Genomic DNA, 13,166 nt, shown 5'->3' with positions numbered 1-13,166 from the left:
TTTCGTTATTAAATTTCATCCTATTACTATTACTCCAGTTTACAAGGTCATCCAGATCTTCCTGTATGATATCCCAGTCCTTCTCTGTGTTAGCAATACCTCCCAGCTTTGTGTCATCTGCAAACTTTATTAGCACATTCCCGCTTTTTGTGCCAAGGTCAGTAATAAAAAGGTTAAATAAGATTGGTCCCAAAACTGATCCCTGAGGAACGCCACTAGTAACCTCCTTCCAGCCTGACAGTTCACCTTTCAGTACGACCCGTTGTAGTCTCCCCTTTAACCAGTTCCTTATCCACCTTTCAATATTCATATTGATCTCCATCTTTTCTAATTTAACTAATAATTCCCCATGTGGAACCTATCAAATGCCTTACTGAAATCGAGGTAAATTAGATCCACTGCATTTCCTTTGTCTAAAAAAATCTGTTACCTTCTCAAAGAAGGAGATCAGGTTGGTTTGGCATGATCTACCTTTTGTAAAACCATGTTGCATTTTTGTCCCAATTACCATTGACCTCAATGTCCTTAACTACTTTCTCCTTCAAAAATTTTTCCAAGACCTTACATACTACAGATGTCAAACTAACAGGCCTATAGTTACTTGGATCACTTTTTTTCCCTTTCTTAAAAATAGGAACTATGTTAGCAATTCTGACACTTTACACAGGGCATGAGAGTAACTATCAGCAAGTGACATGAGCAAGGAGTAATGGACATTATTTAAAGGTGAATTGACATTATCTTCTGGTTCTACAGTTTTATCTAGAAAAGATCAAATTTCATGTTTCAATTTAAAAGTTTGACTCAACTGTAAAGCAAATTTGTTGACAGGACAAGGTGGGTGACTTACCCACCAATCAGTCAATGGACAGAAGGCTCTTTACGTTCACAAATTAAAAGACTGTACATAACTTCTTATTTTTTGAAACCACCCACATGGGTGAACTAGCTGGCAGGCTGTGTGCCCTTTAAAGCATAAAAAAGGAAGTGGAATAAGATGCCAAGAGGATACCTGTAAATATTCATATCCCAAAAACTAAAGGGATTACATTTATGTTACTGGTGGATGTGCAATATGAACAATGCTACCTTAGTGATCAGGAGTTTCATATGGGTCACAAAGAAAAAAAGTCACAGGAAAAAGCATTTTATTCTCTGCTTCTAGGAGGATATTACAAGGTTGAGCTAAAAATGCCATCTACAGTCTCTTTAAAAGAGCAGAAGAGGGAAAACCAACGGAAATTAGTGTTTCAAAAACAGTGAGAGACACCCGTTACCAAAATGTACCACCTGCACCTACCTTACATCCACCTTCAGTTTGGGGTAATACTGAGACACATATTTTTTGATCAGGCTGTATGAAGCTTCCTTAGGTTCACAAAGGCGGGTGAATGCCAACGGAAGGATGTCTTCTAGCTTGACTTGCTGCTCTGGAGTGGATGTGGAGGTACTTCTCTGAAATATATTTTTCAAAATATATCTAAAATCAGAACAGGGACTAGGGCTGTAGGATGGCCTCGTTGTTGAAACAAAAGTTACTTATAGTAACTGGAGTTCTGCAAGATGTGTAGTCTCTATGGCAGTGGTCTCCAACCTTAAATTAACTTTTTTAATTTAAGGGCAACCCAGGATCTACCCCGCCCCTTCCCCGCTCACTCCATCCCTCCCCCACCCTCACTCACTTTCAGCAGGCTGGGGCAGGGGATGGGGTTCAGGAGGGGGTACGGGCTCTGGGCTGGGGCCGAGGGGTTCGTAGTGTGGGAGGGAGCTCCAGGCTGAGCCCGGGGCTGGGGTGCAGGAAGGCGTGAGGGGTGCAAGCTCTGGGAGGGAGTATGGGTGCAGGAGGGGGCTCTGGGCTGGCGAAGAGTGTTGGGGTGCAGAAGGGGGTATGGGGTGCTGGCTCTGAGAGGGGGCTCAGGGCTGGGGCAGGGGTGCATGAGGGGCACGGGCTGCTGGCTCCGGGAGGCTGTAGGTTGGGTGATGGAAGACAAATGCTGGTCCTGCTGTATTTATGCTACTCCTGGTCCTAACGGTGCAGAGCCATTCAGAACCTGCCCATTGAAGGGGGAGGCACTTACCTTGGGTGGTCCCAGCCCCACCCCACTACCGGAATGGGCCAACGCACCCCTGCAGCCCCTCGGGAGGGGGCATGTAGCTCCACATGCTGCCCCTCTCTGCAGGGACTGCCCTCCACAGCTCCCATTGGCCACAGTTCCCCAATGGGAGCTGCGGGGAAGTGCTTGCAGGCAGGAGCAGCGTGCAGAGACGCCTGCCCTCACACTTCCCCAAAGGCAACGGAGGCATATTGGGCTGCTGGCCACTTCTGGGAGCGGCGTGGGGCTGGGGCAGGAAGGGAGCTTGCCTTAGTGGCAGACCCGATGCACCACCGGAGATCGCAATCGACTGGGAGAGTCTCCAGGATCAACTAGTCGATCGCGATCAATCGGTTGCTGACCCCTGCTCTATGGGTATTTAGTGTGGGCGTGCAATGTGCACCTGGGACTGGAAACTTTTCAGTAGCAGTGTCCATTGGTCCATGCCTGCACCTGTACCTCCAACTGAGGGCATAATGGGTGGCAAATATGGATGCAGGTGGTGATCCAGGCCAAAATCCTCTGAGAAGACACCGGAAGGGCTTGGTGCGCTACAGGTAGAAAGCCTGGGCACACCTGACATCTAGGATGTGCAGATCCCTCTCCTCTTTGGACACGTGAGGCTTTGAACAGAACATGGGGAGGAAGATATTCTGGTTGACATGGAATTGCAACATCACACGCAGGAATGTTGGATGGGGATGCAGTTGGACCTTGTCCTTGTAGAACACTGCGTACGGGAGCTCAGACACCAGGGCTTTAACCTTGGAGACTCACCTCACCGAGGTAATAGCTACAAGGAACACAACCTTCCATGACAAATGTGAAAAGGAGCAGGAAGCCAGAGGTTCGAAGGGACAGCCAGTGAGTCTAGAGACAATTGGGTTAAAATCCCACTGGGGAACTGGGTCTGGAATAAGCCTTTCAGGAACCTGATCATCATCATCTCATGTGAGAATACTGATCTACCCTGGACACGAGGGTGGAAGGCTGAAGGTACGCTTAGTGGCCATATCATCGATAAACAAGGCAGGCCCTGGTGCTTTAAGTGAAGCAGATAATTTAGGATGGATTGTAGAGATGATTGGATTAGAGAGCTATTCCATTCCAATGCCCAGCAGAAAAAGCACTTCCACTTTGCCAGGTATGTCGCCCTGGTAGAGGGTTTTCAGCTTTCCAAGAGGACCTTCTACTCCTGACTAGAGCAGACTTGCTTCTTGGGATTCAGCCACTCAGCAACCACGCTGCAAGGTGGAGAGAGGTGAGGTTTGGGTGCAGTAATGGTCAGTGATTGTGAGAGAGCAGGTCTGGGCAGCTGGGAAGTGCCCACGGGGCTGCCACTGCTAAGGCCATGAGCGTGCTGAACCAATGCTGGCGTGGTCAAGCCGGGATGATCATAATGATTCATGCCTTGTCTCTCTTGATCTTCAAGAGGGCCATGGGCCGATCAGTGGGACTGGTGGGAAGGCATACATCAGGTCACCTGACCACGACAGGAGGAAGGCATTGGATAGCGAGCCACTGTCAAGACCTTGCAAAGAGCAGAACTGGTGACATTTTCTGTTTTGTCTGGTGGAGAACAGGTCCACTTGGGGAGCTCCCCACTTCTGGAAGAGCATCCTGACGACCTCCAAATGGAGGGACCACTCAAGGTGAGAGAAGAAGGACCTGTTGAGGCGATCCGCCAGCATGTTCCGGACACCCGGGAGGTGTGAGGCTTCCAAGTGGGTAGCATGCTGGATACAGAAGTCTCACAGAGGAAGAGCTTCCTGACAAAAGGCTGACGATTGAGCTCCTCCCTGTCTGTTGACAGAACACAGAGGCAATATTGTCTGTCAGCACCTGCACTACACAACTGGACAGACAGGGAAGGAACAATTCGCAAGCCAGGTGGATGGCCCCGAGCTTTCTGATGTTTATGTGCAGAGACTATAGCCCCTAAGTTCTGAGTGTACCGAGGTGCGCTCCCCAACCGAGGTTGGATGCATCTGAAATCAGGGACAACGTGGGCCGTGGATTCACAAATGGCACACCTTCCAACACCGGAGTCGGTTTGCACCACCACTGCTGCGAGGTGAGTATTCGCGGCAGGACCGTGAGAAGTTTGTCCAGTTGAGGTCTGGCCAAGGAGCAGACAGATGCCAGCCACATCTGGAGAGGTTGGAGCCAGAGTCTCGTGTGCTGGACAACATAAGTGCATGCAACCATGTGCCCTAATTGCCTGAGACAGACTCGGGCTGTGGTGAGCAGGTGGGCAGTGACCTGGGCGATCAGATCTTACATTGCCCTGAATCTGGCTTCCGGCAGGAATGCTCTGGCTTAGGTAGTTAAGAACCACGTTGATAAACTCTATCCTGTGCACCAGTACCAATGTTCAATTTTGTTTATCAACAGGCCCAGTGCTTGACAGGTGGCTTGCAGTGTCATGAAACTGCATTGGACATGGTTCCTGGAGCGGCCCTTGATGAGCCAATCATCAAGGTACGGGTAGATCTGGATACCCTGACATCTGAGGTAGGCTGAGACTACTGCCATGCACTTTGTAAATATCCTTGGTGCCATCGCTAGGCCAAATGGGAGCACTGCGAACTCGTAGTGGGTGTTCCCGATGACAAATTGTAGGAACCTTCTGTGGCTGTGAAATATTGAAATATGAAAGCAAGCATCTTTCAGACTGAGGGCAGTGTACCAGTCTCCCGGATCCAGGGAGGGAATGATGGAGGCCAGGGAGACCGTGCTGAACTTCAACTTCTTGAGATACTTGTTGAGGCTTTGCAGGTTGAGGATGGGGCATAAAATAGAAAGTTTGAATGAGTAAAACCCTTTCTCTCTCAAATGCTGTGGAACTTCCTTCACAGCCCCCACCCACAGGAGGCCTTGCAACTCCTGAGCGAGCAGATGCTCATGAGTAGGGTCCCTGAAGAGGGACGGGGAGTGGGGGTGGGGCGGGGGAAGGGATAGAAAGGAATTGGCGGGTATACCCCCCTGCCACAGTGCTGAGCACCCACTGGTCTGATGTTACAGAAGTCCAAGCAGGGAGGTAGGGCAATAAACAGTTAGAAAACAAAAGGGGTGTTCGATCCAAGATACCGGTTGGAAGGTCACCCTCGACCACACCCTCAAAATACCTGTTTGTTACGCAGCTGGTGGAGTGCAAAGTAGCCCTAGAATCTTTCAGGCCATAAAAATCCATGGTCTGCTCCAAAAACAGTGCCAGGCCATTGAAGAGGAGGTCCTGGATTGACTCCTTTACTTTCACCAACACCCCAGACGATTGCAGCCAAGACATGCTCTTCATGGAAATGGCTGAAGCCATAGTCCTGGCTGCAGAGTCCACCACGTCCGAGGCAGCTTGGAGGGCAGTCCTCGCCACTGCCTTGCCCTTGTCTTTTTAAAATTCATATGGGCCTCTCCTGCTGGTAATCCAGCGGGTCCAAATTTCATCCAACTTTGTGGGGATTTGCGGGCAGGGGATAAGGGATTTTTTCTAGCTTTGTTTTTATTGTTATGTTAGATCGCAATTCCTACAGAAGACAGCTTGCTTACTTACCAAGTCAGTGATCATGGTTCACCAATGTGGTTAGATGTTCAGCTGCATGTGTGTTTTTTCTCTGTGTTCTCCCTGGGTGTTGCCCCAGCTCTGTGCAGAGAGCTGGCACAGCAGACCTTGAGCAAACCGCCCAATGATCACAAAATCCATCAAGGTACGAAAGCACCAGGCTAGGTTTATGGTCGACAAAGCACGGTACTAGTATCCCATAGACTCTATTGGACCACTAATATATGTGTGCCCGTAACAATGGACTAGCTCATTGAACGGCAGGACTTTCCATTCCTCCCTAGGCGAGACACACTCCCTCTGAGATACATTTTTATACCCTGATACAAACAAGTTACGTACAGTCCCTCTGACACAGTTACTTCCCCCGACGTGGCTAGTTATTGCCCATTACCTTATACATGTTGGTTCAATCAAAACATTTTATTAATGTTTATAAAACATTATAATGTTATCATCATTGTGGCCAAGTAGGGCCTGGTGATTGGCCACTCTCAATTGGAAGCTGGTCATTGAATAAAAATTTTCTGCCCAAGAGATTGAGCTTCTTCGTCTCTTTGTTCTTAGGGGTCGAACCCAGTTGCCCTTGTCTGTCGCGCTCATTGGCCGTGGATATGACCAGCGAGCTTGGGGAGGAGTGGGTATAAAGGTATTCAAAGCCCTTGGCTGGAGACATAATATTTCTTCTCCACCTGCTTGGAGATGGGGAAAAGGGAGGAGGGAGTTTGCCACAAGGCCTTGATCAGTTTTACCACTCCCTTGTAGACGGGTAAGGCCATCTTAAGAGCGGGCAGCTGCACTCAAAATGTTGAATAGGGTGAAGGGTTCCAACAACTCCTTGGCCCCTAGCCCCAAGTTCACTGCCACCCTTTTAAATAGCTCTTGATGAAGGGGTTCCAGAACTCGGAGCTGGCCACTGCCTCAGAGGCCAGGCGGTACCAGGGGAATCCTGACGCCTCCGGTGCGTGATTTGGCCCACAGGCAATGCACCTTCCTTGCTTTCCCAGCTTGAGGAGGAAGAAACTTGTCTCCAGGACCAAGGAGGTACTGCTTCCGCCTGTCTGCACTTTTCATGCTGGCTGTCCCCACATTCTTCTCTTGGGCACCAGTGCTGGGATGTTGACACTTGGTGCCGTGTCTCCGGTGATGGCAGATTAGTGAGGGCAATGCAGCAATCAATGCCTCGCACTCCGAGAGTGGTGCCTCTCTATTGACCAGGAGCAAGGAGACCTTCGTCTCTATTCCAGAGATCAGCGATGGGCCTCTGGAGACCTGTATCGACAATCTGGAGATTAGTGACGAGACTCCGGAGACCGGCGCTGCGAGTACGGAGGGTGATGCAGATGCTCAGGGGACCAGTGCTGGGCCTCTGGGGACTGGCAACTCACCTCTGTCGGTCTCTGCCAGACAGCTGGTGATCAACATTGGGATCCCAGACAGCGGCACCTAGAGTCCAGGGAGTGGAGCCGGGAACTCTGGCAGATAATCCACTCATATTGGAGGGCCGGCGGCGTTGCTCTGGAGACTGCTGGCAGGATGCCGCCAGGGATCGGTGCTGCGGAGTCAGAGATCGCTAAAAAGGCCCCATGGTGGTTTTGCCCCTAGAACGGGCAACCTCACTGGCAGGCGTCAGCGGCAACAGAAGGCTGAAGCAGCCTGGAAGGTGTAAGGGCCGTTTCCTGGCGTGGCAGGCAGGTCTCAGAGGAAGCTCGATAGCTCTGTGGACACTAGAGCCTGGCTACAGGCTGGAGGGGGTGAGTTGCCTCGCCAAGGTCTTTGCTCACCTCCGGCTCTCTTCTTCCTCTTGCGTGATAGATGATACTGCTCTCTCCCAAGCTTTTTCTGATTCTTATCCGGCGCTGGGAATGGGGAGGTCCCAGAGGTTGGTGGCACACACTGCACTGACATGGCAGTGCTCAGGGTGGAGTCCAATCTGGCCAGCTCGGAGGCTAGTGCAGGGGACAACTCCATAGTGCTTGAAGCCGAATGTCCTGCTCCTTTTTGGTGCGCAGCATGAAACTTTTACAGATGCAACACTTGTCATTTACGTGGATTTCCCTCAAGCACTTCAGACAGCTTTGGTAGGGATCACTGACAGGCAGAGGTTTTTTGTAGCAGTCAGAAGGCTCGAAGTCTGGGGACTGGGGCATATCCCATCCCTAGGCTAAGTCCAGTAGGGGACTATTTCTACACTAAACATTAAGGGAACTATTAAAAACTAAACTGAAAAACACTAACAACTATATACAGTATAATCACAAATAGGAACACTGTAACTGTGTAACAAGGTAAAGCTTGCTGCAGCAAGGGAATATTCCAGCACCATCACTGGCGGTTAAAAAAGAACTGAAGGGGGCGGGGGAAGCCAGCGGTGCCCCTTATAGCAGCATACACGCACCACTCTAGAGGACACCAGAGCCGGTCCCCTACGGATACTACTGAAGGAAAAACTTCTGGCACTGGTGCATGTGGCAAGCACACATGCCTACAATGGAATGAACATGAGCAAGCACTCGAAGAACCTTGTCTTTATGAAAAACTGTATGAGGTAGGTGTGCCATAAGGACCCCAACCTTCTCTCCCCTTCTAGCCAAGGTAATTGCTGTCAAGGAGGCAACTTTTCAAAGAAAGATGGAGGAGACAGCAGAAGACCAAGGGTTCAAATGGTGGTCTCATAAGAGCCGAAAGGACAAGCTTCAGCGCCCTGGCAGGGACAGGTTTTGAAACTGGAGGGGGAAGGGGAGTGGGGGATAGGATGGGACTGTCCTTATATTACCCTTCAGGAATTTCACAGTAGTAGGATGCAGAGCCGGCTTTAGGCCGATTTCACCGATTCCCCAGAATCAGGCCCCGTCCCTAAGAGGACTCTGCGCCCAAGCCCCGGTATGGCGTAGCGGCAAGAGCCAGTGCGCGGTACCGGGGTGGCCCGGCTTCCCCAGGGGGCAATTTAAAGGGCCTGGGGCTCCCAGCGGGCCCTGGGGTGGGGTGCTCCAGCTGCCTCTGCCGCCCCAGTCCTTTAAATAGCCCCCAGAGCCCCACCGCTTCCCAGGGCTCCCGCGGCTATTTAAAGGGCCGGGGCGGTAGAAGCAGGGGAGCCCTGGGCCCTTTAAATAGCCCCTGAGCCCCAGGGCTGCTGTTGTTGCTGCTACCCCAGTGGGGGAGGGAGAAGGAGGGGGCACTTACTGTACAGAGTGGGCTGTACCCCTTGTACCCACACCCTCAGCCACAGCCAGCCCCTGCTGCACCCCTGCCTGCACCAGCCCCGCACCCCCTGCCCTGCCCACACCAGCCCATCTCCAGCCAGCTCCGCATCCCCTGCCCTGCCCGCAGCCAGCCCGTCTCCAGCCAGCCCCACAACCCCTGCCCTGCCCGCACCAGCCCTGCACTCTCTGCCCTGCCACTGCCAGCCCCTGCCTGCAGCCAGCCCCGTACCTCCTGCCTGCAGCCAGCCCCTGCCACACACCCTGCCCTGTCTTCAGCCAACCCCTGCTGCACCCCACTGCGGTCCTGCCCGAAGCCAGCAAGCCCCACACACACCCCTGCCTGCAACCAACCCCTGCCGCACCCCCCTGCCTGAAGCCAGCCAGTCCCGCACTCCTGTCTCCAGCCCTGCCAACCCATGCTGCAGCCCCCTGCAGCCCTGCCTGAAGCCAGCCAGTCCAGCCCCGCACCCCTTGCTCTGCCTGCAGCCAGCCCCTACCTCCAGTCAGCCCCTGCCCTGCCTCCAGCAAGCCCCATGTCCACTGGTGCCCTGCAGTTCCCAGGGCAGTAACCCTGCACACCTGCTTCAACGGGGCAGGGAGCAGCTGGGACCCACACATGTGCACACCCTAGGGTGACCAGACAGCAAGTGTGAAAAATCGGGACGGGAGTAATAGGATCCTATATAAGAAAAAAGACCCAAAATATCGGGACTGTCTCTATAAAATCTGGTCACATCTGGTCACCCGAGCACACTCCCAAGGAGTGGCGGGGACCCACACATGTGAAACAGAGCTCATTTCTAGTTCAGGCCCATCTTTTTTAAAAAGAACTTTAGGTAGGGTTAACATACATCCATGTTTTCCTGGACACGTCAGGCTTTTTGGTTCTTAAATCGCCGCCCGGGAAAATACGGACGTATGGTAACCCTATTGGTACAAATAATACATACTGTGGCACATCCCTTAAATCAGAACTTTTTATAGGGAAACCGTTGCTAAGAAATGAAAGGCTTTTTTTTTTTTTTTTTACAGGTTTTTTGTTTGTTTGTTTTTTTAAGTCATCCCTGCCGAGGCCCTGCCAAAAATGTTCGAATTGGGCCCCGCACTTCCTAAAGCTGGCCCTGGTAGGATGGGTAAAGACTGAGCACCCCTTCACCAGGGCATAGAAAACACTGAGAGCTACTGTGTGGGACACATAGGGAGTAGATAGACAAGCCTGACTTCTTCAGTGAGAGAGAATATTCCAGTACGAGGGGTATTCCCGATACCTCAGGATGTAAGTGGTACTCCAGAACCAAAGGGAGAATCGTATCCACTTCAGTGTAAATGCTATTCCACTGAGAGGGTCTCCTGCTGTTGTTGTTTAGGATGGATTGAACATTCTGAGAACACGCCCTCTCTATGCTTGTTGTCCATCCAAAAACCACACTGCCAGATGCAGGGAAGCTGGGTCGGGGTGGTTTGTCCTGCCCATATTCTAGGACAGCAGGCCCAGGAATGGTTGTAGGTGGACACATGGATGGGAAGCTAGCTTTAGGATGGTGGTGAACCAGAACTGCCTCAGTCACTAGGGGGCTGTCAGTCAGGATCACTGTTACCCCAACAAGCTTGATTTTCCCCAAGTGCACGAGGTATCAGGGGGGTGGAGCAAAGGCATACATCAACGGGTCTGACCATTGTACCAGGAAGGCATCCCCTCTGGAGCTGAGGTCCTGGGCAGCCTGGGAGCAGTGTGACAGACACTTCTTGTTCCGCTGGGTCGAAAAGAGATCCTAAGATAGGAACTTCTCATTGCTGAAAAATGCGCTACACTATCAACAGGTAGGAGTTCCTACTCGTGATCCACCTAGAAGTGTCTGCAGAGGGAGTTGATTATTGCTGGAATGTGTACTGCTGAGAGGGTGATCTGGTGGCCTCAGGCACCAATTCCAAAGTTGGATTGCCTCTCTGCAGAATGGGGTGGATCTGGCTTCTCCCTGTTTATATGTTAGGCTGTGTTCATATTGTCTGACTTGGCTTGGATGTATGGAGACTGGATAATGGGCAGAAACATCTTACAGGCTTTGTGAATTGGCTGAAGCTCAAGTAGGTTGATATGCAGCCTGGATTTTTTGGGGGACAAGGAGTTGTGGGCTGTCTGGTCATAGAGATGTACTCTTTGTAAGTGGCACGGGAACAAAGGGGACTCCCACGTAAAACCATGTCTCTGCTCTCCCACCAGGTGAGTGACATCAGCACATTCCATAGAAGAGAAACTTTAACTGGGACACAGACTATCCTTAGCCATGTTTGGAGGCACTGCAGGTGCAGCCGTGCAAACAGGGTGACATAAGCCACATGGCAGTGTGCACCTAACAGGACCAAGCAGGATCATACTGTAGTCTGAGGACTGAGACAAAGCCGGGCAATGAGATCCCTCATGGCAAGGAATCAGTCTTGAGGTAAGTAGGCCATTGCTATGAACGAGTTCAGAACCATCCCAACTAATTATATGATTTGCGTGGGCGTTAAAGTTGACTTGTATACATTTAGCTGGAATCCCAGGAATGAAGGAGCTGAAGTGCAGCAGGGGCTGCTGCTTACATTTCTTGACATGACCAACTCACGAGCAGCCAATCATCCAGGTAGGAAAATGTTGGTCTGCCTTGGCTACCACTACAAGCACTTTTGTAAAGACCCTCGGGGCCATCAAGAGGAACTTTTTTTTGGGGGGGGGGGGGGGGAGGAGGAAAGGGGACTGTCCAAATGAAACTATGCCTCTTTCAAATCAAGGGCCGTAAACCAGTCACCTCCATTGAGGGAGAGTATCAGAGGCCAGGGTGATCATCCTGAACTTTGAGTACTGTATGAAGACATTCAACTGCCTGAGGTATAGCATGGGCCTCCAGCCCCCCTTCTTTTAGGAGTGAGAAGTACCTTGAGCAAAAAGCCCTTCCCTACATGAGAGGGTGGTATGGGCTCTATTTTGAGAATCCTCTAATGAGACGGGTCCCTGAAAAGGGACTGGGATGGGGAGAGAGCAACTCTAGTGTGTAGCCGTTTGATAGCATCCAGGACCCATTTGTCCACTGTGATAATGCAAGAGAACTGGGAGACAGCCACCAAAAGTGGTGATAGTGAGCAGCGCAGAGACTGGTAGATGCCCTCATGTATCGCATCAAAATATTTTCTGGAGGCAGCTAAGACAGTAGAGTGCGACAATGTGGGATGTGTGTGTCAGTCTATAAGGTGCCACAGGACTCTTTGCTGCTTTTACAGATCCAGACTGACACGGCTACTCCTCTGATACCTGGTGGGTGTTTGTCACAGGCTCACATGGTGGTTGGCGGGAAGCTTAATGAGACAAGTCCCGTGGGGACCTTGGGAAAGGATACAGATAGATTATGTAGGACCTCTGCCATTAAATGCGGGGGGGGGGCGCGGAAAAGAGAGAAACAAAAACAAAATCAATTTATGCTGGTGGTGGTAGATGCTTTTAGCAGGTGGGTGGAGGCATTCCCAACAGGATACCAAACTGCCAAGGTGACAGCTAAAAATCTGGTCAATAAGGTATTTACTTGTTGGGGGGGTTCCAAAAATAATTGACTCTGACCAAGGAGCCACTTTCCAATCAGATCTGATGGGGGAGCTCACAGCACTCACCGGAATCACACAGCTGTTCCATATTGCTTATCACCCGCAGGCTGTGGGACAGGTAGAACGCATGAACCGCACTATTAAAAGTGAATTGAGAAGGGGGGTAGAAAAAGGAGGGAAAAATTGGTCACAATTGTTACCCTTTGTTCTAAAGAGAATAAGGGCCCGAGAATCAAAAAGGTACAGGATTCTTCCCCTCCTCCCCCCAAAGCTCTTATGGGAAGGCCAATGGAACAGTGGGAAATTGTGCTTACTCCAGTACCTGGAGAGATTACTACACATGGATTAACACAATAATGGGTTTTAAGCCTAATTAACCAGAGAGGGTAGTGGCCTGGCAAAATGAGCAAGGAGCAGCGAAAGTCAAAACATGGTATAATCTACCAAGAGAAAACAATATATCGCAGTGGGTGACTGAGTGATATACCAGATTCCCATCTTGACAAAACCCTGGCTAGGATGATTTAGATGGGGTTGGTCCTATTTTGAGCAGGGGGTTGGACTAGTTGACCTCCTGAAGTCTCTTCTAGCCCTAATCTTCTATGATTCGAGGACACCATCATCCATGAATGGAAGGGCCCTTACCTGGTCCTTAACCAATTAGGACCCAGTTTACTATTACTGGCAACAGGAGTGGGTTCATTGTACACAAATAAAGAGGTACAAGCACACAAA

At 50.8% G+C, this 13,166-nt stretch overlaps 1 protein-coding gene across 9 annotated transcripts in view; it reads right to left on the bottom strand.

Moving 5' to 3' along the window:
- HP1BP3 (heterochromatin protein 1 binding protein 3) overlaps window positions 1-13,166 on the bottom strand; it is an 87,528-nt gene that overhangs the window by 21,841 nt on the left and 52,521 nt on the right. For all 9 annotated transcript variants that reach the window (XM_044995920.1, XM_044995918.1, XM_044995916.1 and 6 more), the window contains one exon: window positions 1,301-1,455. In XM_044995920.1, coding sequence (XP_044851855.1) covers window positions 1,301-1,455 — 155 coding nt within the window. The remainder of the gene's footprint in view (window positions 1-1,300; window positions 1,456-13,166) is intronic.

The sequence above is a fragment of the Mauremys mutica genome, chromosome 21, assembly GCF_020497125.1.
Source record: "Mauremys mutica isolate MM-2020 ecotype Southern chromosome 21, ASM2049712v1, whole genome shotgun sequence".
Classification (NCBI taxonomy): domain Eukaryota; kingdom Metazoa; phylum Chordata; order Testudines; family Geoemydidae; genus Mauremys; species Mauremys mutica.
Note: the sequence above shows the minus strand (reverse complement) of the source record. Positions and strands in the feature narration are given on the sequence as shown.